Source organism: Plectropomus leopardus, chromosome 8 (assembly GCF_026936395.1).
Source record: "Plectropomus leopardus strain MGB_pleo_1.0 chromosome 8, ASM2693639v1, whole genome shotgun sequence".
Taxonomy (NCBI): domain Eukaryota; kingdom Metazoa; phylum Chordata; class Actinopteri; order Perciformes; family Serranidae; genus Plectropomus; species Plectropomus leopardus.
In genome coordinates this window covers 11,818,608-11,846,533 of record NC_142183.1, presented here as the reverse complement: position 1 = coordinate 11,846,533, position 27,926 = coordinate 11,818,608, and the positions used below count along the sequence as shown (strand labels likewise).

Sequence of the window (27,926 nt, the reverse complement as noted above, 5' to 3'; positions counted from 1 at the left end):
CTCAAATTATCTTTATGAAACATAAATCTGTTAATTAATTCAAACTGTACATCTTCACAGATTTTCTGTGTGTACTGCTGATTTAAGAAACTGTGTGAAAACAGAAACTGCGATTAAGTACAAAAATCTTAATATAAAACAAAGCATGTTAAAGATGTCACTGATGCTGCCAATGGCGTCAACTAGAAAAACATACTGTGCTATGGAAGAACAATAAGGCAGTTTGACAGAAAGTGAAGTTAAAAAAAAATCAGGACAAACTTAAAATAATTGCTTTTAATGTGCTGAAGGTGGACATCAGGGCACCGTCAAGCTCTCAGGCCACCTCATATGGATAAATAAATTATGGGAAAGACTGTGTTACCACAAGGCAGTTGATTTGATTCAAGCAGCAGATGGAAAGCTCAAACTGTAGCTGATGTAATAGTGTTGCTTCTGTAACTGTAGCTTTATAACAAAAGCTTTAAGGCACCAGTATCCATCAAAACTAATGGTCAGGCACTCAAACAGCTTCAAAAACGCCTATTATCCGCATGTTTAAGCAATATTTAAGCAATACGGGGACCCCTCTCTCTTTGATTGCCATTTTTCACCCAACCAATGACTGTGGCCATTAACATTGGGTATAAACCAAGTGGCATCCTCCGGGGCTGAAAAATGAGGCTGTTTGTCACAGTCTGCTCTGCCTCGCTCCTGCTGCTATGGGATTTTTTCATGGATGTATGGCATGAGGCAGAAAAAACTCTTTTTCAGGGTTTAGAAATGTGTAAAATACCCGGATCTACTGGCCCTTAGAACACGTGTAGTAGACAGAATGCAGCAGAGTGCGGCCGAGAGGGTAACTTCTGCCGGCAGAGCGACCGACTTCAGGATTAGCACCTCGGTTATCATGAATGCCGGTCTAAAAAATTAAACTCTTTTAGACTTTCCAAATGTTATCGTACCGGATGGTTTACATCTAGACAGGGATAGAAGACATTTCGCGGGGGTTTTGATGCTCATAAAAAAAATATTTACTGATTTACAGACATCTCTTTCCCAATGTTAGTCAATGGGGAAAAGTATTTCTGGGCCAGTGTCATCACGTGACCAACTCAAACGGTGTAACGCATGGCGCACTTCCTGGGGGCTTGGATTTTTTTCCACTTACTCCTCCGCCACCTCTCTCTCTACCCGGCCACCCCCCCTTCATCAGCCTCATCACCTCCACCTGGTGTACCCAGCTGCTCTTCATCACCAATCAAGCCAGTATTTGAGCAGCCACTCAGCTCGCCTCTGACAACCTCTCCTCGTCTCTGCGCCGGTAAACCTAACAGCCTCCTGTCTCCAACCACGAGTTTTGCCTGTGTACTTCTTGGTTTTCGTCTGTCTGTGGCTGTGCAGTTTTCTATCGCTTTGACTCCGTCGAGAGAGATCATTATTCTAGTGATTCTAGCGAAACATTGCTTCTATGTGTGTGCCGCTGGTGTTTATTGTTCTGATGGTATATTGATTCACGCCTGTCCTCGTTGATCCCGCTGTCTGCTCCTACTGGATTTGTCTGCTCCGCTGCCTGCCTGCCCGACAGCACCTCTGCTTCCTTGACCACGAGCCCTGGCTGCCCCTCTCTTGAGTCTCCGGTTTTCCCACAAGCTCCCTGCTTCAAGTGTTTCTGCAACTTACCTGATACATTCACCTGCCAGTCTGCTCCATGCTCACAATTTCCCCACACGAGCTCTGAACTCTTACCTGTAAACGTGAGCTCATCCCAGTCTCTCTGCGAACTCTGCTCGACACATGAACTGTGCTCCAACCCAGAACTGAGTTGAACTGTTTTTTGCTCCAAAGCTTCTGCTTTTAATTAAATGTCCGCTATCCACTGACACTTTTACTGCAAATCTTAAGACATACACGTTTTCAGTGACCTTTGGTTGCTCTTAGCGGTTTTAGTTTTTTAGGATTTTGTAATCTTTTATGTATGTAGTACAATGTTGCTTTTTAATTTCTCTTATTATCTATTGTTGTTGTTCAAATTTTAACCAACTATTTGTGCACCATTAACTTTAACTTTTACAGCTCTGTGGTCAATGCTGGTTTTTCTTAAACATGCTAAATAGATGCACTTGGTTTGATTTTGTTTTTGTGTGGGCCTCAGAAAGAGTAGCTGCTACCTAAGAAGCAGCTAGTGTGGAAAACACTTCCAACACCATAAGACAACACTAAAGCAAACCTGTTCTTTCTAAGCAAAATCTGTCCCTAATATCCACCATTTCTATGTGTATCCACCAGCACACAGATGCATGATGATCAGTTTGTTCATGAGGGCTCCGAGGCTTCAACAGGAGTGTTTAAATAGAGAACTAAGACAATAGTCACTTAATTTCCATTTAGTCAGTGGTTCAGGTCATCAGTGCAACATGCGTCTTGAACTGGATACTAAAAGATTGCCTGAAGCTGTCCTGATTATTAATTGCAGTAGTCAGAAAGTTTTGGGGTTTAACTCTGACTGTTACATAAATGTCAACCAATATAATTTATATAACTTAATATAGTAATCTTAACCAATCAGATGTCCTGTACACATTGTGCGAGCCGACACTTTGCTTAATGTGAGCCATTGTTTCAGAATTTGAACCATATTAGACTTTCAAGCCTCCATTTGTGAGTGTTTCCCAGTTTGAGTATTTATTAATATATTAGAAGTGGTTTCAGATCAAAATCAATAAATCGGCTTTGTTCTGCTTTCAGTCGCTGAGGTCAGCATGAATTAAATTTCAGCAGGAAAGTTAATGGGAGAAGAAAAAAAAACAGGGAAAAGGGAGAATCCTATTGAAGTCAAAAGCCTATTTAGAGATAAAAGGCACTTTTACCATTTTTCAAAAGGGATTGTATTTTAGTGCCTGCATGGGAACATAATTTCTTAAACGCTCTCATACTCTGCATTTGGTTCACAAATGCAAAAGGAGGAGAATGATTCTTTGTCTAAAAGGCTCTAGGGGGTTCCTCTGCACTTTTCCTGTTATTGAGATTAAACAGAATTAATTTTGCAGCGGCGTTTTGAAAAAATTTCATGGGATTTTTAATGCCCCTGTATGAGGTAAAGAATAGAGACTTATGTAAATGTTATTTAAATTACAGTCAGTGGAGATGTGTGTATTATGTAAGGTTGAGAGGTGCTTCAAGTTGGCTGTTATCAGTGAAATATTTGTGAAAATAAATCTCACATTGGACAGAAGTCAGGTATGTTTTTTCAGCGGGGTTACTAGTATTTATGAATATATATAACTGGAGCCTGTAATTTCAAAAATCAGTCAGAAAAAAATGGAAATATGTTTGCAATTCTCTGAATTGGAGCCTACAGGGAGAGAACAATAGAGTTTGGCATTTCAAAACAAACTAGGCTGATCATATTATTTCTGATAGGTCTGCCAATTATGTCAATGGATGTTTCTTTACCTTATTAATCTGTAGGTGTTTCCCAAGCCGAAGTCTTAAAGGAGGAGAACGACTCCCTGCGCTGCCAGCTGGACGCCTACAGGAACGAGGTGGAGCTGCTCAAACAGGAACAGGGCAAAAACCAACCAATCAGCAGTGAGGAGGACAACACACACTCTCAGCAGCTCCGCTTCCTGCAGCAGGCTCTGCAAGGCATGCAGAAGGTAGTGTGTAGTATCAAGTTGTCATCTAAAGCTTGTTACATATCATTAGTGCAGTTCTCAACCCAAAATTGAAAAGGTAGCATATCTCAAGTCTTCAAGTCAAGAAGGTCAAGGTTGGCTCACATCACTAAAGATATATAAATATATTGGTGTGAGCCAAGTAGATATGAACATTTTGTCCTCCATAACTTGCAGACTTAAGATGCGCCACCTTTTCAGTTTTTTGGAATACAATATTGGAGTAAAAGTTGGTTGATAATGAGCCTAAAAGTTTTACGCAGAAAAGCTAATGCTAACAATTTTATGTAAGTGAATGGAAAATGCTAAAATGATGAGCACCATATTCCAGGAGTTCGTTATAGTGAAATAAATGCACAGAGTTGGGAGGGCTATCCTAGTTTGCTAGTTTGCCAGATTTTGGTGGATGCGTAAAAAGACTCATCTTTGATATTACCTGCATTTTTAAGATTTCAAGTCAGGTTTCTCGTGCCTATAAAGAACAGTGCCAAAGCCAATTATGTATGCTGTTAATTTTAGTTCTCAGAAAGATAGAAAATTGGAATTGGCCAAGAAATTTGCAGGTGCATCTCTCATCTTTTACATTGGGAAGGAAGTTATTAAAATACATTACAGAGTGCAAAAAACATTCAGATCATGCCACTCTAAAATATTTTAGGCTGCTAAGATAAAAGTGCATTTTTTCAAAGACGGACTCGATTGTAAAGGAAAACTTGTCTCTTTATTGCAGTATATCGTCACAGCAGATGTGTCCTGTAATCCAGGTTTAGGCCATTAGACAGATGACTTCAGTCAGTTTTTTGACACTTGCAATAAGTTTAAAATGAGCAGTATATTATTGGGTAATATGAGACCAAATAGAATAAATGCCAGTATCTAAAACAAAATCAATACATTCATAACCTCTACGCTGCAAAAAATATCCACCTGAGCAAACCATTTAGTATTGCCCTTGAGTCTTTTTTCCCTTTCTAAAATAACAGTAAATACCATTTGTCTCCTGTGTAGTGTTTCCCGCTTTCTTGTTCCCAAAATAATAAGAAATCACTTGACTATCACACTTGATTCCAAAACACTCTTGAAACAAACTGCTTTGCATTGAAAACAGGTGAAATTGTCCTGCCTCAATCATACTTGGAAATTTTTCATTTATCAGGAAAACAGGAAGCAAAGAAAATCACCATTTCAGTCACGCAGCAGGTACACTGACAGGGCATGAAAACAGACCTCAGACATCTTTTACAGTTTTAAATCAGCATGAGTTAAATATTTATCGCTGTCAAAGCAGCTCCAGACAGGGCATTGCTGTATTGTTCATAATACTGTAAACTCACAGAAATTGGAGGGACCTTTTCAGTGTAAGTCATGATTGTTTTGGCTTATCACAGCTGATAATAATCAGGGTTTTAATCAAAGATCAGATTAGACTGTACCTCACGGCTCAGAGAAATTGCAGGTCATCTTAAGGGCGTTGATGTTGCAAAACTTTCTGAATGTTCAGAAGAAGCTGTGGCAGTAATTTCCAGAGAGTCAGTGTTTATCAGTGTTGTTACATTTGTCAGTGCACTGTTAAACTCATATTTAAAAAGTTCACTCTGACAATGAGTGACCTCTTTAAGCTTTCTGGACAGCAGTAGCAGAAATATACATTGTTACAAAAAAGTATCTTTTTAATGATAAAGATTAAATTAGATTCACGTTTCATCTGCACACAAAGTGATGACACAAAGCTGGTTGAAAATTGGCAAAGTTTCCCTTTATTGACTTACATAATTCCATAGTTTCGAAGTTATGTTTGTCAAATTGGATATCAAAGATTTCAGGGGTCTGCTAACACTGTACCTGAAGCACACCTGCTTTGGCTTTTTCCAGGTGCATTTGAAGACTGCACACCCACACAGGTGTTTTCACTTATTCTTACTAATTAGACCTCTTTACATGATGTTGGGCTGAGATATGCTGTGAAATATGTCAGTTCACTAAATACTGTGTACCAGTTAGACGTTAATTGTCCCGACCTGTGCGATGCAACAGATGAAGAAGAGGGATGACAGTCTGTGCACACCCACACAGTCCTGAGAAGCTGAGCTCTGACCGGGTGGATGAAGTGAAAATACATGTGTGGGTGGAAAGTGACTGCATAGGCGCTTCAAGGCTGATTGTATTTTAATTCCAACAGTGTAGGATTTAGGATGATTTTAAACCCACATTGTCCAAACATGTTCTAAAACTAGATCGCCAAACATTTCTCTGCATTTTTCTCCATTGTGAGGATTTGCTGCTTTTATCCATTTTATATCAGAGTAAAGAGGTTTCACAATTGTAACCTTGCAAACTGTAAATTTTCTCTGTCATTAAGTATGTTAGTACATTGCAAGAAATATCTTTTCATTTTAAACTGTTATTTTGCCAAAATATGCCAAAATAAGACATCTGAGTGTTCTGCCTTAGGCTCTTAGAAATTGTGATGGAAATTTCTCACAACGTTTTTTGAGACAAAGCAATTAATCAAGAAAATAACTATTAAGCATTCAGAGACATTTTTTGTTTCTTTATTGAAGTTGAATTGAGGAAAAGCACACATTGCACCTTGAAGGGATAAGTTTGGTATTTTTCTACCTGGACCTTATTTTTCCATGTTTTGTGTCTAAGTGACTAAAGGGAACAACAGTTTTTAAAACTGATCCAGTTTTGGGCGAGTGCACTGTCGGTGGCAGCCACAAAACAGGTTGCAATGTAACTACTTGGGACGTGTTCGCACTGTCAGTGTAGGTCCACTAAAAGTGTTTGTTTTTGCCACTGACAGGCTCAGATTGGTTCTCTGACACTTCATCGACCTTTTTGTTAAAGAGTAAGAACTGTTTTGTTTAAACAGAAACAGCTCTAAATGTGCTACCGGCAAACCCACCAGACTCCATTTAAATGAACCGTATTTTAACATGTATATAGCCGGCATATTTTCACATCTAACTTGGTTTATCAAGGTTTTATTTCAATTAAACCAGAGTTGGCGATTATTGAAACAGTAGAAAGACAAACCAAGACTGTTTTTGTGTGTTTTATTTTGTTTTTGCTGACTGTAAATGAAGTGTGTTTTACAATAAAATTATAGATTTTTCAAATGGAGTTTGGTGGGTTTGGCAATGGCAATTTTTGGGCAGTTTCTAGTTAGGCATAAAGGATCTTACTCTTTACTTTATCTCTTCCATATTGTTGTCAGTTACTTAAAAGATAACTTTGCTGTTTTTCAACATTAACTTTGCTCATCCAAATTTGGGGGAAAGAGTGACATAAAACAGCATGTTTTATACAGTGCTCTCTGTGTCTCGGGGTTGCATCAAAATCAGCTGTACTTCTGTGAATTGGTGATGAGAGTGATACTTGGAAGAACTACAAGCTATTTCGTCTTGTATTTCTAGCCTCCACCTCTAGATATCCAGGGGGCGTGTCCCGCTCCAGGTGCTGGGCAGGTTTGGGGAGTATTTTGGGGTTGAGCGTCAGGAGCTCGGGCATGTTGGCACTTCAGTAATGGCTGTTCAGGAAGGAAAACTCATACTCAGTACCGCACATACTGAGGAATTTATTGCCTCAATTGACTGTATTTACCATTAACACTAATTGGATATCTGCTTAGGATGCGGTGAATCTTTCCTTTAAAATAACAATCTGAGCCTCTCAGTGGCAAAAACAAGCACTTTTAGTGGATGTAAATTGACAGTGCAAACATGCAGCGATGGTTTACACCGCAGCCTGTTGTGCCAGTGTTACCTGCAGTGGTCTCGCTCAATACTGGACCAGTTTCATAAATAGTTGATCCCATTAGTCACTTAGAAACAAAATCATAGAAAAGTAGGGTCCAGGTTGAAAAATACAGAACTAACCTTTTAATACCACATCTTTGCAGCCTTTGCTTACAGTAACGCTCATGTTACAAACACTTCTAACCTGATCCTGTGTTTGGTAGCTGCAGGCATGTGTTGGTGGAGGGGTCAGGATGTGATGATGTTGTTTGATTGAACAATAGATTTTGGCATTTAGAGAGAAATTACACCCTTTAAATGGCTAAAATGAAGGGAAAAAAAACAGTAAGTCTTTGTGTACTTTGGACCAGCATTTATAGCCACAGCTTTAGGCTATATTTAATAGAATATTACCCTCAGGAACATTTAGTAATCCACTTATAAGAAGAAAAACTCTTCCTCAGGCGGCAATCCACTTTTACTGATCACCTGCTGTGTTGTCAAATAGCCCCGTTCTGCAGTTACTCTTCCTTAAGCAAAAAGATGTCATAGAAAGTATTGTTTTTAAGGCAGACAGGCTTTTCTCCACTTCCATCTAATTTGACAAAGTGCATTGTAATCACCTTTATGAATGTGTTTCTGGCACATATATGAATACATCAGTCGATAATCTGAACTGCTTTTTTTCCCTCAGTCTGAAATTGAGTTGTTTTTTCCGGCCTTCAAAAGGCTGAAATGTTATCAGTAGATACGTTGATCCCGTAGGAGAGAGCTGATGTTCACCTTGAAGCCTAAAATAAATTTTGTCTGCTAGAGCCTTTTTCACACATGACAAAATATACACATCACTGGGGTTTACCACTGTACGCTGACGAGCTGAGGAAGGCTTACACACAGAACATATTCATATGATAAAAAGCATTTTGCTCTTAACCTCTTAAGCTGCAAAATATCATCACGAACCACATTTTTTCCTTCATCTAAATGAAGCTAAAAGCTCAAACGTTAACATTTTTCAGATTCTATTTTTCTGTGAAAGGCTGACTGTTGTTTTTCCAATGCTTCACATTCCTACATACACATCAGGAAGCTGCACGGCAGCCACAATCTCCTGTTTATCATGTGAAGATGCCTCTGGTGCTTGCCAATAGTCTATTCAGCACAGAGTCTAAATTATAACAAATTATGCAGCAGTTCTGCACTCAGGGTTTTGAGTCAAGCCTCTAAATTAATGTTCTGCTTTTGGGCGTACATCTAATAATGTGTTAGGTAAGTAGCCTCTTCCGACTAGGTTCATTCCAGGCCTCAGTTTACACTGTTTAAATTCACTCTGTGTTATGTGCATCAAGGAAATGTTAATGATAAAATTTTTGTTTGCATTATGATCCACCCTCAGCGACTCACAGGCAGCAAGGTGTCACTGCAATTTATGCAAAGGATTGTCCTTATTGAGAAAATATCCTCCAATCCAAGGCCTCGGTTATGTCAGACACTAAAGATAGAATCTGTTTTAATCTGAATGTTATCTGGATTATGACTTTATATTCACATCAGGGAATTGTTAGGTGTTTGTTGTTAGCCGCATTCTGTCCGCATCATGATGGAAGATTGAAAAAGTATTTGGGGTTGATGACATAAGATGTCAGCTTCTGTTTCAGCTCACAAATACCTGCTGCACTGGTTACATTTACACCTATCTGAAATTCACGCAGCGCAGTCAACCAGATTTGGTTCAGTTATATTCAATTACAACGCGGGCTGTTAAATTAACAGGCAAAGCATAATATGTTCCTTTAACAGAAAAGATTTCCAAACACAGAAGTTAACATCCGGCTTTGAAACTGCGAACATCTGGTCAATTTTAGATTTGCTTAGATTTGTTTGGCAGCTCCGTTAGATGTGCATTTCATCTTTGGCGGGTTCTTTGTGAATTACATTTTTTTGTCTTGTTTGTGCAGTTTTAGTGGCAGCAGAAGCGGTGCTATCCTTTAATAAATTGGTCCATAAAAGTGTTTGCCAAATATTAAACAAGAAGCAGACAGACCACAGACCATAGTAACGCATAATGTAAAAAACATTACAGTGTAATTGGGTCATTCATTATCTAGACAGCATATGCAGACAACATATTTTTAATACTTGCTCTGAATGAGGTCTCATACATGCAGAGGAGCTCATTACGTGCAGGTCTCTGCCTGTCTCCAGACCAGTGCTTAGTTTTCACCTCACTTGACACACACGCTGCGCAGCACCACTGTAACTGATGAATTGTTCAGCATCACATTAAAAGAACGAGCTGATGAGGGAGTCCTTATTTTGAATTTCTCCCAACAGCATCGTTTGATTCTCCGGAGTTAAGGTTAAGACCTCGCATCAGATTAACTTCTTCTGCCTCTGGAAAAAAGACCAGCGCTGGTGAATGATTGCTAACATCAAGATTAATGGATAAACGCTCTTCTTCTTCTTCCTCTTTTTGTTTAGCAACTGCTGAGGATGAGGGACGAGTTGAAGGACCGAGAGGCAGAGCTCGAGAAGAGTATAGAAGACAAACAGCAGCTGGAGAACCAAATCCATGACCTTAAGTCAGGGCTGAACAACCTGCAGATAAACACATCACAGGTCAGAACACACACACACACACGCACACACGCACGCACACACACACACATATGCACATGCTAAGTCAAGAAAAAATGTTTTGCTCATGTGTTTTTAAATGGTGATATTAAATCTTACAGAATCAGGCCTCATTTGTGGTCTAGTTAGAAAGAAATTACTTTGTAATGAGTTTCAGTGCTCGACGAATATTGCATATTGGGGAAAATTATTCAACACACCGCTGGCTTCATTTTAGTGAGGATTGTCGTGCATTTAAAGTGGTGTCTAATGATTTGTCCCAGCACAGTGGGTGAAAGATGGGAGTTTCCCCCAAAGGCCTTCATAATGAAGAAGTAATCAAGATCGTTGGTATTAACATGACTTTACAAACAGAAAATAGAAAAAGGCAGATCATCTGAAGAATGTAAAAATGAAAGGTTACTATAATTTAACCAGTAAATCAAGATTTAGGCTAAAAATGCAGAGTAGACGACGAAATTTAAATCTAGATAGGGTCAATGGTTGCAGTAGTAGTCAGAACATTAATATGAAAAGGAAATGTTTTAACAGTAACTTAATACAGCTGTGGGAGAAAGAAGAGAAAACTGTGATGCTAATATCAATGAGTGTGAAAAGGGGGTTACATTAGGCTTTCTCCAGTTAACTGACTTCTTAAATGTCATGTAAACAAATGCCCTCGCTACTGTAATCGATGTAGGGATTAGAGAAACCAGATTTTCTTAGCTAGATTTCTCGTGGGGAACACTTTGCTATACTTGTTACCGGGTTTGTAATCTGCTTTTTACAATTGTGCACATGTACAACAAAAGACTGCAGACAGGCTGTATGAAAGGAAAGATCATTAAACAGAGCATTGTGTCTTTGTATTTAAATACTTAAATCCAAAATATGAAGGAAACTAACTTAAAGTAGCCTGTACAAGTCTGAATAAATATCGGCGCATCTTCTACATTTAAAACAAGAAAGCCCTGCCTGCACAATAAGGTAAGGGTTTATATACGTATATATGTGTACATGTGTATATATGTATATGTATGTATGTATGTATATATATATATATATATATATATATATATATATATAAATGAATAACTTTAACATGCAAAAATAGATATGTTCATTTCAAATGTTGTAAGCATCACTATCATCATACCCCCATGTGTCCTTTATTATAGATAGACGGTGGGGTATGTCATAATAATAATAATAAACCTTTTAACAGAGGCAGTGTTGCAGACGGCTTAAATATATCGTGACATGTGTACTTAGAATTATTTCTATTTATATTATTTTATCTGTTTCACCTGTATCTATAAGCTTTCCGGAAACATGTACAAATAGGGATGAAATGAACGCAGTTCATCTGTGTCTGTATTTGTATTTAACATTGAGCAAAAATTAGCCTTTAGAGCGTCCCTTACAGATGGTCACTATTTAACCAGGTTTATTTAATTGGTCAACACTTAATCTGCAATCTGTGAGTCGTGCTCTTAAATTGAAAGACCAAGCTCTCGTATAAAAATAGGAAAAAGCCCCATAGTTCTCAGTTAGCCTGTTTTCCCTGAGTTAACCCGAGAAACTTCTGTCATATCCCCCCATGTATATGCACTACATGAGATGCATTCAATAAAATTACAAACAGTGACCCTGGATTACATGGTGCATAATAGCCTGTGAATCCCTTGTGTGTGTGAAGGCAGTTTTAATCTTGTGTGAAGATGGCAGACCCTGACACTAACAATGAAAATTATTCTATACAGAGGTAATTAAAGCCTGGAAGTACATTAAATAGCTATTGCTGCAAAAACATAAAAAATGGGGTCATGAAAATCTTAAGCATTATAAATTAAAACGAGTGAAACATTAAAAGGGAATTACACTCAATTTAATAGGTCTTAATGTTTCTTAAGAGAAATTTCAACTGGTTTTATTTTGTACTTTGAGATTACTTTCCCAATTTTAGACTCAAATCACGATAGAGCCTGTGACTGTTCTCTGTGGCAGAAGGCATTTGAGGCCACATAAAATCCCTGAATGAACTTTTACACTCTAATGAGATTTATTTTACACTATGTAGCTCTGAAGCGGAAAATGTTTTTGCAAGTCTTGGGAAAATTACCTCGGGTGCATGCTTTTCCATCACTGCCATGTCTTCATTTTCATTCTTGTGACACTGAATGTTGATGTTACATCATTAAAAAAAAAGGAGATGGATTTTTTTTTTTTTTTTTTTTTTTTAAAGGACACCAGAAGGTAACTGAATGGGAAATAAAGAGTGTGTCATCTTCTGTGATTACATGAAGGTGCCCTTGAGTGAGGAACACAAGTAATGAACAACTGTAATGAGGCTGCTCACAGGAGAAAACTGCGATAATGCAGAGTAACTAAGATGTTCAGTTTTTGTGCCTATGAAGCAGTTTGTTGCTGTGAAGAGACCAAACTGACCTGAATTTTACAGTAATAGAAATACTAAAATTTTCTTCTTTTCTACTCCTCATTTTTTCAAAACACTACCAAGATATTGTTTTAAATCAGCTCATCTGTTGACATACAACAGAGATCTTAATAGCGTGCAGGTGTGCTCCACTAACTCTTCATTTCTGGCTGGCCTATTTTGGCTCGGCATGGTAACAGGGAAGAGGGCGGCCATGAGATCGAGCTTCAGGTTTAATCAGCTATGTAATTGGATAATGATAATAGTGAAATGGTACTGTCAAGTGGTGCTTGATGACTCTGGTGGCTTGCCGTCTGCTCTCGGGTCATCTTGTTGATCCGCAGAGCTGCTCGAGTTGGTTTGGTGCGAGCTGATGAAGGTCGCTCTGCTGCAGATATTTCAACTATTTGAACTAGTCTTTCTCTTCTCTATGTGTCCTGCCCTCTGACAGGCTTTACTGTCTGACTACTGGCGCACTGAGACGGATCTATGCACAATCAGGCGCCGCAATACCCAATGAAGGATTGGAAAACCTGCCACTTGCCTCTCCACCTGCCACATCTCGATTTTGTTGTCTACACATTGTTGAGAACTGATGTGGCATCGTTCGATGAGAGGTTTCTTGTCTGTTAAGAACTGGAGGTTTTGTGGCTAATTACTTTCAACTGAGTGTTAACCTATCTGTCATTATCATAGTTTGACAAACGCTTCCTACATACTACTTCATTCCCCCTCTTTTTCATTGCTTGAGCAATATTTTAGTTTATTTTATTTCCACTCCCTTCTCTTGTATTTTTTATTTCTTCAGGTTTCCTGGAAAGAACTACATATTTTATCCCCCAAAAAAGTCAGAAAAACATTAAAGAATCTGAAATATGATAATGTCTGGCTCACATGATGGTCTCATCACCATATAGGTGAGCCCATGACACTGACAAAGACCAGCAGTGGTTGTTGGCTTTTTTTAAAAAATGATTTAGGCACTATAATAAAGGCTTTTAATAAAATTCCTCCTCATTTCTCACATTTTTTGGAGTGCTGTCCTGTTTATCCTGTTGTTTCCCATTGTCCATGAGCACCCATCACAAGTTTTTGACCAACATTTGATTTTACAGAGCAACCAGTTATCTCTCCTTTTCTAAGGTCAACAATGAATCTTTTATTCTGAAGTTTTGATGCATGTTGGTTTTGTATTTATAAAACTTTTCTCAAAGTGAGAAAAACAATTTGAAAATCTGTGATGCCATCACAATGTTAAGTCTATGAGCTGAGCTCTGGGGCTTGGCCAGCAGGAGAAACATAGAAACGCATATTCAGTGGGACACAAACCACAGAAGTAAACAGAAACTAGAAAACTTTTTTGGTGTATGTGCCAGGTAGGCAACATCTTTGGTCCGCTGTCTAGGTATTATTAAAATCTATGAATAACACCCTCTGAAAATAGAAAATGAAGAGAGGTTCCTGACTAGGGTCTGGTGCTACCTGCTATAAATCCCCTTCCTCTCTCACTCATACATACACAAATCCTCCTTTCTGACTGTACTGACTGAACTTTAATGAGTACTTATTAACATACATGTTATTTACTTGCTTATAACCTGCATCTCTCTCTCTTATAGAAAGAGGTCATGATAATCCTAATCTTCAGAAAACCTTTCCAGGAGCTTATTCAGAAAGAATGGATCAGTAAAATAAAATACTGGCAATATTTCTATTACATGTTAGGGTATGTCAGTTACCATGTGGGTGTGACTCCTTGTGGGTTATACGTACAGAAGTAGTGAGGCCTTTCTGCAGGGACGATAGATTTTTGGTTTAGCTTCTCGAGTTGTTCCACTGTACTGCTGCTGAGGATTAATTTCCACTTCCTGCACATGCATCTCTTCCTGTTCTCTGGAGGATTATCTCTGTATATAAGCAAAGCTGTATAGTTGCAGAGACACTTCATCATCTGGACCTCAGTGAGGACATTGTTTCAGATGATGTTTAGGAGATTGCCTTATGTTCGACTATTTCTGGAGTATCTCATTAGACAATAGTACGACTAAACCAGCACCACCTCCTTCCCTCTGGACAGAAAATGCTTTCATATTAATGCAAACGGTAGCATTTGCGTGCAGCATGTTTTTTCCTACTATTCTGTGCTGACATCCAATGAGCTGGAACCTAAACACGGCAACCAGTGCTCATATTGATTAAATATTTCATGTTTGCCTGACCTTTGCTCACACTTCCAGAAACTGTAACAAAAACTGAAAAGTCAGTTCACCAGAAGCAGAGGATGGTAGATTATAAAAGTTGCATGTAGGCGGCAACAGAGTTATAGAGCTATAGATAATTTACTATAACTGATCTCCAGGTTTTAATGTTTAAATAATGCAGTCACATCTTCATGTACTATGATTTTATTTTATTATTTATTCCCATTCTTGTGTATTGAAGACAAATTCATTGAAGGTAGAAAAACCTGAGAGAGAGAAAGGGAGAGGTGTGTGTAGGAGATGTGAAAGTGTCTCAGCTGGCTGAGACAGCGAGATTTGGGAAAGACAGTAGTGTTTCAACTTTCCAAGAGCCCTTTGTCAGTGAGAGAGTGACAAGCAGCAACATGAGCAGTGTCGGTCAGCAGAGACGAGAGGAACACGTTGTGCTTCATCTGGAGCTTGTCGAGTCACAGCTTCATCACGCTCTCCTACCTCCCGTTTCCCAGCGAGTAAGAACGTTGACTACATATGTAGAACACACACACACACACACACACACACACACACACACACACACACACACACACACACACACACACACACACACACACACTCACTCTCTCTCTCTCTTAACTCTACAGCACTGCGTCAGCCTCCACCACAACACTTATACCCAGATCAGCCCCTATACACAGCACAAGCCCAGTATGGCCACAATAAGCACTCCTACTATCCCTGTACTATCTTCTTAAATGTGGCTCTAAAGCAGTAAAAGTGTTGCATTCTCCTGATCTCTCTCAGCCCTAAAAAGGATGCTGAATGTGAAGAAGTGTCCACTCTCAGCAAGACTCCACAACCCAATAGCCCGAAAAAATACTGGCATTGTACTTTTCTGCAAACCACAGATACATTACATTTTATGTTGTTATGTAGCAAATATATTACTTTATGTTTTAACAGAACAAAGTTCAAACACAAAAAAACACTTGGTCATCGTTTGGAAAAGATCATATTTTAGTTTTAAATACCCAGTTTTGCTGGCACAATGCTGGCTGGAAAAGCAGCGATGTCTCCGTAAAAAAACAGCTTTTTCTGCCAGTATCTCAGCAGGAAACGTAACGCTGGAAAGGAGCCACAAGTCACTAAAGAATACCCATTGGTGGCTAAAAAGCCAGAGGAGACAAAGTAAAGACTCTGCTAAAAAAAACAAAAAAAAACAAAAAAAAAAAACGCTGGTTTTCCTGGCGTCTCACCTTGACATCATGACTCTTACCATCCCCTCTACTTCCTGTTGACAAAGTCGGCTCATATGTGACGTACCTTTAGAAACATAGATATGATACATGTGTATGCATGGTTTGTAGAAACATACAATGCCTGCATTTTCTTCTGGTGACTGAACTGGATTCAATCAATCGTCTCTCCGTACATGTGTGGATTTCTTTAGTGGAACCGTCTGTTTATCTAGCTCTGTCCTCCGACTTTTTATTCAATGCTTCCTCTCCTTTTCTACAGAAGCCCTGAGAGGCAAGTGAGACAAGAAAACTTGATTTATTTTCTAAGTCTGATCTTAATTGTTTTCTCTGCTGTGTTTGTATTTGAACAATTTTAAAATTGTTTTTGATTAATGTTAAGCAACTGTATGTATTGATTGGTAGTTTTGTAGGAACCCCACTTGTCAAGCCCCTCGAGCGTGTTTTGTCCTCAGATTTGACACGTTTACTTGGACTCAATGATTCAGTGATTAGAATTTGGTCGTCTAAGGTCAAGGCCACTGTGACCTCATAAAACATGTTTTTTAACTCAAGAATTCATACCCCAATTATGACAAAATTTAACACAAATGTCGAATAGGATAAAATGATGAAGTGGTGACATATTATACCCAAAAGGTCAAAAGGGCAACTGTTCTGCACCTCACTTTTCTGACCATTACTAAACGTAGTGAATGACACATTTATTCAATATCTAAGTTGGTGACAGTAATCTTGGGATTCCACCTTGAAACTGTGCTGTGTGTGTAGATCCTCTCTGCTGCGGGGGGGAAGATGTGTGTGAAACATCCAAGTTTTAGAATTTTAAGTTTCTTTGCAGCAACTTCCATATTTGAAACATCATCAGTTGTCATTGCTACATGTGAGTCTGGACAGACATGGACAGACATAGAAAAAATTATCATGGCAAAAAAACCTTTTTTCACCTGTTTTTAATGTCATAAAAACAGGAGAAAAAATGATTTAGATCAGATTCAGAAAATGAATCACTGGGATTTTTTTCTCACTTGCCTCTCAGGGCTTTCCTATCTTGGCGTGCATTCAGGGAAGAAATACATTAACATACAAACATATACTGAGACATACTGTACATTATACCAGCACATTGTACGAGGCATCAGCTCATCTCACACAACCAGACAGTTCAGTTCAGTGTTTACATTGGATGGTTGATTACATATTCATTCACTGTGTGTGTTCACACATTATTTCCTAATGCTGTATATGTGCTTAATAATGCAGTTATCATCTCTGTCCTATAGCCTCCTTTAATCCCCTTTAAAAATGTCATCTTTCATCATACACCTGTTGGCTCTGTTGTCATGTTATTACCGCCTTCAGCCATGAAAGAGACTTTAATCATTTAAACAGTGTGTCATCTGAAACGGCGTGTTTCAATTCAAATGTATTTAGCAGGCATTCTTAACTTTCATAAAATACACCAGCGACTTTCCAACCAGCACAACAAAGCAGAGGGCCAATTATTTTGTTTGCTATTTTTGGATGCCATTTACTCATACAAACTATTTGACTTTCTTTATCTGACTTTGTCTCCAAAACTTGAAGAGGAAAGCTCTCTCTGACAGTCGGCCTTATTCATGCTGCTGCTGCCGCTCATGTTTATGTGAATGTGTCAGTGTATGAGGGAGGGATGGAGAGTGAGTTTCGGTGTGTCTGATTGCATTAGTGGGTGACTTGTTTCTCATTGACGTTTCCTCTCATTTTTCTAATTGACTCTAGCTGGAGACGTTAAAGCAAGATGACAGAGGGAGCGAAGAGAGTGCTAATCAAGTCAGTGAAAGTGGGAGAGAAATCTCAGCTCTCAGTACTCCACTCTAAATATTTGTCTTCCCCTTTTATTTTTTACTTATTTCACCTCCTCCCCTCGCCTTTAACTCCTACACTGACATGACATATCAATACAGGCCAATCTTCGCAGGGACTGACTTAATCACCCGCACATAACTGGGTTAGAAAAAGAAGCACACAGAGCACATATAGCATGAAAGTGCACACTCAAACACATACTTTCACTCTCACATTAACCTGAAGACTGCGTCCTGATTAGATGAGACTCTGGAGAGGAAGCCACCTTTCATTGCCACGATCATTATTTTAGAAATTTCACTCATCATCAGTCTTTTCCTGACACACACACACACACACACACACACAGATCCAAATTTCCTCTTCTGTCCTCACTTCTGTGTATCTGGCTCACAGTAAACAACAGCTTGATCATTAGCATCGTTAGCACTTTCTCTCTCTTGTGTTGTTTTGCCCCCTTTGTCAGAGCTTCTGCTGCTGGCTTCATTTGTTTGCTCCTTCATCTTGTGCTCATTGTCTTGTCCTTCTTTTTTATGTAGATTATTTGGTGTTTATTTTCTATTTTTGCATTTTCCTTACAGTGCAAAACTCCTTGCGTTGCTTATTAAAACATTTCTGTGCCATTTGCATTGTGATATAAATGGATGTACACCCACAAATGCGAGACTGTTGCTACCCAGAGCCCTTAGTAGATTTTTCAGTAGCATCAGTGTTTAATTGTGGCTCTTTCAACAGTGTTTTGTGATCTCTGTCTTCCCCAGGATGTAACGGCATCATCGGTGGTGTCCTGCAGTCAGGACAGGGAAGGTCATCCAGACAAGAATCGTCTCGGTCCTGTTCACTCTGAGAGGGACGCCCTGCTAGTCGGTATGCTGTTTAAATGTCCATCTCCATGGCATCACTGCATTTACAATACAGCAATATACAATTTTCTCATCATAGAGGAAATTTGTATGTATGCACAAACATTTATCTTAACATTTTAAGCATGTAGCTGATGCATCTATCCAAGGTTTCTTTTATTCATTCAGTTTGAGCAAGCTTTGCTTTTTGTATTTTATTGTGTTCTGTATGATGTTGGCAATCTGATGTTATTAATTGTTCTTGTACATGTATTTGAATTAGGGTTGAAGATTGAGGCAAACATAAAATAAGTGTAACACCTGCTAATATAAAGAAATCAAACCACAATGCCAAAAATAGTTGCTTCAAAAATGATGGCCGCAGCAGAAATCATTATTATTATTAGTTTCATAAAAGGATTATGTTCCACTTAGCATTTGAATTGGATTGCATTATTTTATATGTTCCTCTTTTCTTAATGTTCATCCCTTTTATAACATTACCACAACATTCACTACCAATGCACCACTACTGCTGTTGGATTTTCCTGATTTGCCTCAGCCACTTTGACGTAATAACTATGCATAATTACACAGCCATTAGAGCGAGCGCGGAGGAAGATATGAAGAGAGAAAAAGACCACTTTACTCATTAGATTACATAACGCAATGTGACTTTATGATAATGGGAACTATGGCCAACATCTATCTCCCTCGTGTGTAATAAACTACATTATTTATAGAAGTAAACAAAGCCTCGTCCTATTTTGCTGCTTGTTTTCCGGCACGCTGCATTTTCACATGTTAATTGTCAAGGACATCCGTTGGCTCAAAGCATGAAAGATAAAACTCGCTGCATCTTGTTGGTGAGTGAAAAGAAAATGCAAATTGTGCTTGAGTTTACCAGATAGTAGCACTGACTGCGTCAGTCCGTTTAGGTCCAGTACCATTCTTCCAATGCCAGGAATACCTACGTCTACTGTCTCATAGCAGCTAGTTAGGCAGTCAGTGGTGCTTGTCCTCTGTTCAGGCCCAGTGTGGCTGTTTGCTCAGGCAGAGGTGGGTCGCAGTTAAAGAACCTGGCACCTTCTTATGTCAGAATCACTCCTCTTGATGTCTTGTTTGATGCTGAGTTGAAATGAGCACCACGGGTAAAAAAAGGGACACTCGGCTCCTGAAGGAAAATGTTTCATCAGAAAAGACAGGGATGAATCTCTTTGCCTTTTCTCTCCCTCCACACAGTGAATGTAGATGAACACAGTTGTGTAATCTTTGAACTATTACCTTTGTTGAAATGGGAAGCAAAAACTATACAAGATAAAAGCATTTTTGTTTGCTGTTCAGCTGCAAATGGCCTCTCCAGGACAAATTGTGCTTTTCCATTAAAGAAAAACATTTATTGTGCTTCTGAAAACATCATTCAGATTTATATACAGTGTTAAAGTATAATTCTTTTTTATAATGACTTGGGTTTTATTTTTGTAGATTTGGCCATCATTTGTACACAATTACACAATTTTAGAAAAATAACAGGATCAAAGCTAGATCAAGAGTTAAAATTCTCCCAGCTGAACCCTGCCAAAACATTTTTGCCTGGGCACCAACCAAACTCTCTAAAATGTTGGCAATATAAATATATATATATATATATATATATATATATATATATATATATATATATATAAATCTCTCTCTCTCTATCTATCTCTGTCTATATTCTCTCTCTCTCTCTCTCTGTCTATATATATATATATATAGATAGATACATCATAACTGTTCAGTTACATTTGGATGTTCCTTTAACACCTTCTGTATACTGCCAGGTAGGAGATTTCCATTTCATTTCAATGTAACTTTTTTTTTGCCTGAAGACACACAACTTAAAGTCCACCTCCACTCAAAAAGTTTTTTCTTTTATGTCCCCTAAAATGTCTGACCTTGACTATACTGAGTTGCATCTGTGCAAAGTTTGTTCCTTGAGAGGTGTTTTTTCACATTTCTACTCTGAAGGGTTGATGTGTGCGCATTTCCCTGAAACCTGTGATTCAAACGTACTCCAGGCAAGCTAGATTAGTTACATCACTAATACAAAAGCCAAACACTGTCTAATACAGGAAACATACAGACGGGGGAACAGACTTTGACACCACAGTGGCAAAGAAACCTGAAACCTTCAGCACAGAGCAGACTTGTAAGGGAGCAATTCAGTGACTCTTTAAGATATTACAGGCTATTGTTGCAGTAATTGCATAGGTCTTGGTGCAGTCTTTGCTGCAATTTTCAATATCACTCTCTGAGACAACCCAACGACATAATATGATTTGTGACTGGCATAATGCAGGTCATGCCAAATAACCCATAACAGTCTTTTTTTGGTATGTTTTTCTTTTATATTCCTCTTTGTCGTTTTCAAGACAAACAGAGAGACACTTACAGCTGCCCTCAGGGTCAAAACATAACATTTCAGAAAATACAACCTTACAAAAAACAACATTGTAGAAAACACAACATTTCACAAAACACAATGATGTCGTGTGTTTTGTGAGCTGTGGTTATGTCTTGACCTTCAGGGCCACCGTATACACTTGAACCAAAACGTGCAAGATTTGTTCCCACATCTGATCAGTTATGTACAGTCATGAAAGTCTGAACTGTTTTGCCAGTGGAGTTGACCCTCTACCCAAATCTTAGCTGGTTTCTTAGAAGTTTTGGTGTCTTTATTGGGCTCGTGGAGCTCTAATGACAAGCAGAGGTGGGGGATTATCTCTCCTGGCCCTATCAGAGAGTCGAGAGCAGATGGTTTGGTTTGAGTTTGTGGAGACTTTCAGTAGCACATGGCTTTGATGAGCGATAACGGCATCAAAGCCGTCATCAAACACTCCCTCTAATCTGGAGCCATGATATACAAGAGGCTCTTAACAGTACTGGGAGTCTGACAAAAGCCACTTGATGCATTCTTGCTTGTTTATCAGTCAGTCAGGCAAGGGGAGGAAGAATTATGCAAACTGATTTCTTGAGTATTCAGCTGTGATTTGAAGCCCTGTTTGAGAGGCGCCAGAATCTGAAAGGCTGGAGCTCTGTGACACGGTATGCCTTTGCCTCTTGACATTTTAATTAACATGTCTACGTGACCTATTTGTTCTACCTTAGGGATCATTTCAACCTTCCTGCACGTCCACCCGTTTGGAGCCAGCATCGAGTACATCTGTTCCTACCTGCAGCGTTTGGACACCAAGGTAACGGACATACACACACACACACACACACACACACACACACACACACACACACACACACACACACACACACACACACACACACACACTGTATCCTAGCTAGACATAGTGACACAGATTAAATTTCCCTGCAGGGCTGACATATGGGCCTGCTGTATGCCAGGGTCCTGCTGTGCCATTTTAGTCTCCTGGCACACAAACAAGCCTGAAGTGCAGGCGAGAGCCATCAGTTACTCTGAGATTTTTTAACCCTTTAGTTAGGAGCAAAGGCTGGTGAACAGACACATCACTTTGAAGCTGCACTGCTTCACTATCATATAACTGTAAGTACAATGCAAACAAAAAGGATTTAGGCTAGAAATACAGAGGTGTATTTAGGTTTAATTAGTAGTCTATCCTCAATTACCTTTAATTAGTTTTTAACAGATTAGTTGTGCAGTGCGTAATAAAGCTTGACTGATGTTCCACAAGTGTTATTTGTACCTAATGATCATGATGCAGACAAGAGACTGAGGTGCTGAGAGACTGTTTCAAAAATGCATGCAAATGGCTAAAGTGGCTTTTTGTCGGTAGCTTTCTCATTCTCATTCATTACAAATAAATTCCAAATACCCTTTTTTCGTCTGGACTTCCTCCCACTGCAGACACAATCTCCTTTTTAGAAACCCAGTCCCCAGAAAATTGTTTTTTGCAAACTATTTCAAACTCAACATGTTTTAGTAAGCAAAAAACATTTTATCATACAGACTTGTAAATAAACCCAGCTGCCAAAAAAAAATGTGAGCGTTGTAAGTTTCTGCACACCCAAATACATTACAATAGCACCTTCTTATGTAGCCAATACATTGAAACTTTGAAACGCTGTGGTTTACATGTGATAAGAATTAGGCACTAAAACTTTTATGGTTAGAGAATGATCATATTTTGGCTTAAAACACCCCATAGTGGGGGCACAGACAGCAAGTCTGTAAAAACAATGTCTTTTCGTGTCACTATCTCTGCTGGAAAAACAGAAATAGGTCAATGAAAAACACCCACATTTGGCGCTTAAAAGCTGCAAAAAATGTTGCGGTGACTCACTAAATCACACCTGGTTTTGTTGTTTGCTGATCTCGAACTGTGCAGCTTGGCAGGCGCCTCGCTTAGGTGACACACCATCCACCATCCCGTCTACCTCCAGTTTAGCGTGTATTCTCTGCCACTTTGAGAACACTGATATGCTACATTTGAAATATTCAAATCTGACAGCTTCATGGTTTGCAGACGCAATGTCAGCATTTTTTTGTGGCAAGTTTTTTATGGCTTATTTTTGTCAGTAGTATTCCTTTTTTTCATGGACACTAAGGACCAACATTCATCTGAGCCTATTCTGCATCCACCCATTTTTTTTCCACCAGAAAATTATGCAATATGGCCCAGTGCTATTCTGACTGTATTCTGTATTTTTTCACTTAATTCATTTTATTTCCTATATGGATTTACACCCAAAACATTAATAGTAAAACTTATTTTTTTTGCAGGGGAAATTGAAACACAAGTCATATTTTACAATTTTATTATTTTAGTTACAAATTACAAAATAATATATTATTTTGAGCTACATTTCGACATATGCATGGGGCAAAAGAAAAACAATTCAGGATAAAATAAAGGACCAGACAATTTCTAATTTCATGTAAAAATCACACCAGACTGTTGTCATTTCGTGAGTGTCCAAAACCATCATGATCTCATCTCAAGTCGTCACTCATTGCCCCTTTGTGAGACTGCTGCCATTAACAGCGAGATGTCAACACGAGCACATAGTTAAGATTAGGCAACAAAAACATGTGGTTATGTTTAGAAAAAAACTTAATGGTTTGGCTCTACATTCATATGGGAAGCAAATGCTGGGCTTCCAGGCGAAAGTCCTGGGTTTGTTGGACCCACCACTCCTCCCTCCAACCCGCCCTATTAGCACCCGTGTGCTCCTTATATTACGTCACTGCTGGCAGCGTTTCAACATGACGCCATCCAGCAGTGTAACATACTGCTGCGCCAGGTGCCATCCAGTGTCAAAACATGGTAAAAGGTTTTGTCCGGGCTTGTTACAAACTGACAATGCCTGGTGGCCTTCTGTGTTTTATGGTGGTATTTTACGGTGGTGTTTTATGCTGAAATCACTGACAAAGCTGTAGTATTTGATCATTTTGAAATGAGAACAGGCTGCCAAAACAGATGCTAGTACTTTGAGCAGCATTGTTTGAAGTGTAGAGCCACTGACCAAGCTGTCTTGTTTAGTGAATTGGGTCTGAGAACATGTGACCACATTTACTGCTGGTGCACTATGAAGTAGTTAAAAATACAGATAATTTGGTGACATAAACTGTCTCTTTGTGTTAGTTACACAGTTGTTCTGGGAGCTCTCTGATTCAACCACATCACTGAATGTGAGCAGCTGAGTAAACTCACAGTTGTTTATCTGGTTTATCCCTCCAGGTTTTTTCTCCGGATGCAGGACGAAGCACCTTTCTCGACCTTTTAGGGCTCAGCTGCTCCTGCCTCGTTAATAGCAAGAGCCTCAATGTATAGAAACTTTTTCTTTGCTCCACCAATGCCTCTCTCTTTCTGTCTGTTGCCATTATCACTTTCTAATTTTATCACACATCCCCAGTTGCACAACTTATTGATGAATATATTCATGTTCTGCGTCCGTCTGCTGCTGCCTGCCTCTGCCAGTTTAGACTGTTAGTCAGCCTGATTTCTGTGAACAAGGCAGCACGTTTGAGCTGTTTCCTGGTTTATAACTGAGCGCAGCTTTGTCGTCACCATCCCTCCAAGTTCTTGATTTCTCAATGTGCTCTTATTATCTCCTGCTGCTCATTCTCGCTGCATCTGACCGGCACCTTCAAAATGACAACATCCAGTTGATATAATGCTGTTAAAGTGTTTTTATTTCTCTGATTTACCTCTAATAAAGATAATTGGTTTTTCACTAGGCATTCAACCAACGAAGCACAAGATTGAAAACAGTCAGCGTCATTCTGTTGGATCTGATTGGTCTCCTGCCTTCTCATAACTTATACAAACAAACTGATGTGATGTAAAACACATAGATTGATTACTTTTTCTCAGTCCGTAACAGAGTGTAGTAATCTGTCTATAACTTTTTGTTTAACTGATTAAAATGTAGTCTTTAGAATGTAACTTTTTTGTCGACCAACAGTCCAAAACATGAAGGTATTTTTATTACAATCATATAAAACAGAGAGAACGCAGCAGATCCTCAGAGGTGAAAACTATGATTCAGTGGCTTCATTTCTCACTTTGCTGCAGTGATGTAGAGATGTACTCTAGGACATTCGGTACACTGTGACATCACTGTTGGGTGTGGTTAGAGGTGCAACACACTCGAAATTTGAAAAAGACAATGAAACCCTCATCTTTAGCCTATTGCTAGATTACTGTTTAATCAGTTATCAGCCGTTTTCAACTACTAATCATTTCAGCACTTCAGAAGATTTGTGTTTATATAAAAATGTTGGGGATTATTATCTGAGTTATAGGTCTTAAATGTATATAGTACATACTTAAAAAAGAGTGCAGCTAATTCTCCACCACATTAGGAGGAGCAGAACATGTAGGTCTTCAAGAATAGCTTAACATTTTGGAAATATGCTTATTGTTGAGAGACAGATGAGAAGATCAGTGCCACTCGAAAGGTAATTAGAGAGTTTAAAAGTTCTAGTAGGCAGATTGTTTTTGTTTTCTCCGGGCTGCATTTTTTAAACCCACTTTAGATTAAACTATGCCCACTATGCCTGTCTGCATGACAAATGTGGGCTGCCAACCTACTGCTGTGGTACACAGCAAGTGGGGCTCAGGCTTAAAGAAGCATTTTACGGTGCTCTGCAAAATGGCACTGCTCGAGTTCATCAGTGGCTTGGAACATCACCCTTTCCAAAACACACTAAGGAACTCTGTCCCCTCTCATCCCTCTCCTAAAATTGGATATACACTGTTTGATTTTGGGCTGTCTCAGATGAAAGATAACCATTGTGACAGAGAGGTGGCAATATCTTTGGTCGTGGCTCAATGAAGGTGGTCCTAGGTCGCACAGTGAGGATGGCTGTTGTCACAGCTGTGCGGCCAAAGACAGCCTGGAATAAAATTCTGACAGTGCGACTGCTGGTACGACCTGCGTCTACTAACCAACCAACAGAAATGCAACATAAAATGACGCACTGATCAGCGCCACTCTGCTAAATGCTAGTAGATGCTAATACTTCCTCCAAGCTCTCGTTGAAAAACTGGCGTACCAAGTTGGCCTCTTTTCCCCAGCCATGACCGCGTCCACATTCTCCTCCTCCTCTTCTTCTTCCAGCTTTTTCTGACACTCATAAATGCCACTGAGGCGAGGGCTCGATTTGTTTGTTTACATTTTGCTTTTACCACTACAGCGGTATAGATGGATGACACACGCTGAGGATGTTTTGATTTTGCAAGTTGACATTGATGGACATAAATTTTAGCCTGAGATTCAGTAGATGTCATCGCACATTCTGCATACATCCAACCTGATGTTGTAAGATCGATGTTGCAGAGAGTAAGCAAGTCTGCTGGAGGCTTCAGAGATAGAATATTGGGTTTTGATGCTCCTCTATCTCTTTTATGTCTTTATGTGACTTGTTTACATGTGTATGCCTCCCCTTTGTTTATCTGGTTTTACTAACAGTCGCTGGCAGATGATGATCAGCGTTTGGCTGCCTCAAGCACCTATAGCACCCCGCTCATCCGTTGGCAGAGGTCTGCTGTACTTTTGCCGGCGAATGCCGTGCTGCGTCGTCAGTACGTGGAGCTTCAAGCACGTCCGTTAGCAAAGACCAAAATCTTTTCATCTGCACACACAGAAATGCCACAGAGCTAGTTGAAAATCGGCAAAGTCTCCCTTCAGCTACCCATATCACTATATTCCAACCTCTTGTAGCTGTCAAATTTCACAGAGACAAACCTTCAGTGGCTGTAGCAACTCCATTTCAGCCAGAGTAAACCGTCCTGACTTTCTGCCAGAACAGCTCTCAAACCCTCCGGCTTTGTAGTCTCTGAGCGGCGCAAAAGGAGGAACAACGGGGAACATCCATGGGGTGCGAGCTGGTTAGCAGCTGTAAGTGTCAGGCAGTCTGCTGTAGTCTGTCTGAAAAACAATAGACGCAGCCAATCTAACTTTTCCAACTGTTTCCGACCTTTCTTCTGAGCTTAGCTGGCTCAAACTTCATATTTCTCTAACCTGTATTAGTGAAATCGATCTCTTCAGGTTATTTCCCAAAATGTCAAACTGCTTTCAGCATGTAACATGTATTAGTGGGTGTACATGTGTGTTTTGTGTATTTTTGGCATGATTCATACATGATAGTGTTGCGTGTTGGAGATTTTGGTGAAATCTGTTTACCTGTGTATCTGTTGTTTCAACACTGACTCTGCACATTAAGCAGTCCACAGAGTTTTGTCAATACGACTGGCCGGACAGTCCAACAACAGGCCCAATCCTCTCTGCTTATCTACAGGCTCCACACTCACACAGCTCCGTTGTCTGTAATGATACACCAGTGCTATCTTCATGATGGACCTTAATGCATCCTGACATCAGCACAGGGCTCCAACAACCTAGTTATTAATGCAAGACGCAGTGGGTTGTCCACAGCAGCTCGTAAAGTGGATTTCTGTCTCTCATCTTAACCTGTCTGATTCTGATTCTTCTTTTCGTCAGTGCTAGCTAGCATAAATCCTGTCATGTAGCTCATATCGTCTTCATGCTCACCCTATTAATGTGGTGTAAGTGACGGTGTGAGCAGTGAGTGTGAGCATGATGAAAATCAATAGCAGAGGTGGTAGTAGTGGAGGTGAATATGTGTGAGATTGTCTTTATTAATCTGTGTGTGAAGGTAGTATTGTGTGGCATCTAAAGGCCCTCAAGGCAGAAATATTGCACCGTTATGTCGCCTCGAAGTTCTGTACATAAGGTACGATGGCGTTATGAGGGCACAGCGTGGTCTTGCCTTTAAGGCTTTCTTATTGAGAAAAGACAAGATGGCGCCAACAGAAGGCGACATGCTACGAG

The 27,926-nt window shown here is 39.4% G+C and overlaps 1 protein-coding gene across 4 annotated transcripts in view; it reads left to right on the top strand.

Annotated features, from left to right (window-relative positions):
• Positions 1 to 27,926, top strand: part of LOC121948060 (ecto-NOX disulfide-thiol exchanger 2-like) — a 219,905-nt gene that overhangs the window by 189,712 nt on the left and 2,267 nt on the right. For 2 of the 4 annotated variants that reach the window (XM_088080894.1, XM_088080893.1), the window contains exons 10-14: positions 3,451 to 3,638; positions 9,878 to 10,015; positions 17,665 to 17,715; positions 18,513 to 18,618; positions 21,744 to 21,829. In XM_088080894.1, coding sequence (XP_087937020.1) covers positions 3,451 to 3,638; positions 9,878 to 10,015; positions 17,665 to 17,715; positions 18,513 to 18,618; positions 21,744 to 21,829 — 569 coding nt within the window. The remainder of the gene's footprint in view (positions 1 to 3,450; positions 3,639 to 9,877; positions 10,016 to 17,664; positions 17,716 to 18,512; positions 18,619 to 21,743; positions 21,830 to 27,926) is intronic. The other 2 variants (XM_042493314.2, XM_088080895.1) reach the window with 1 other exon arrangement.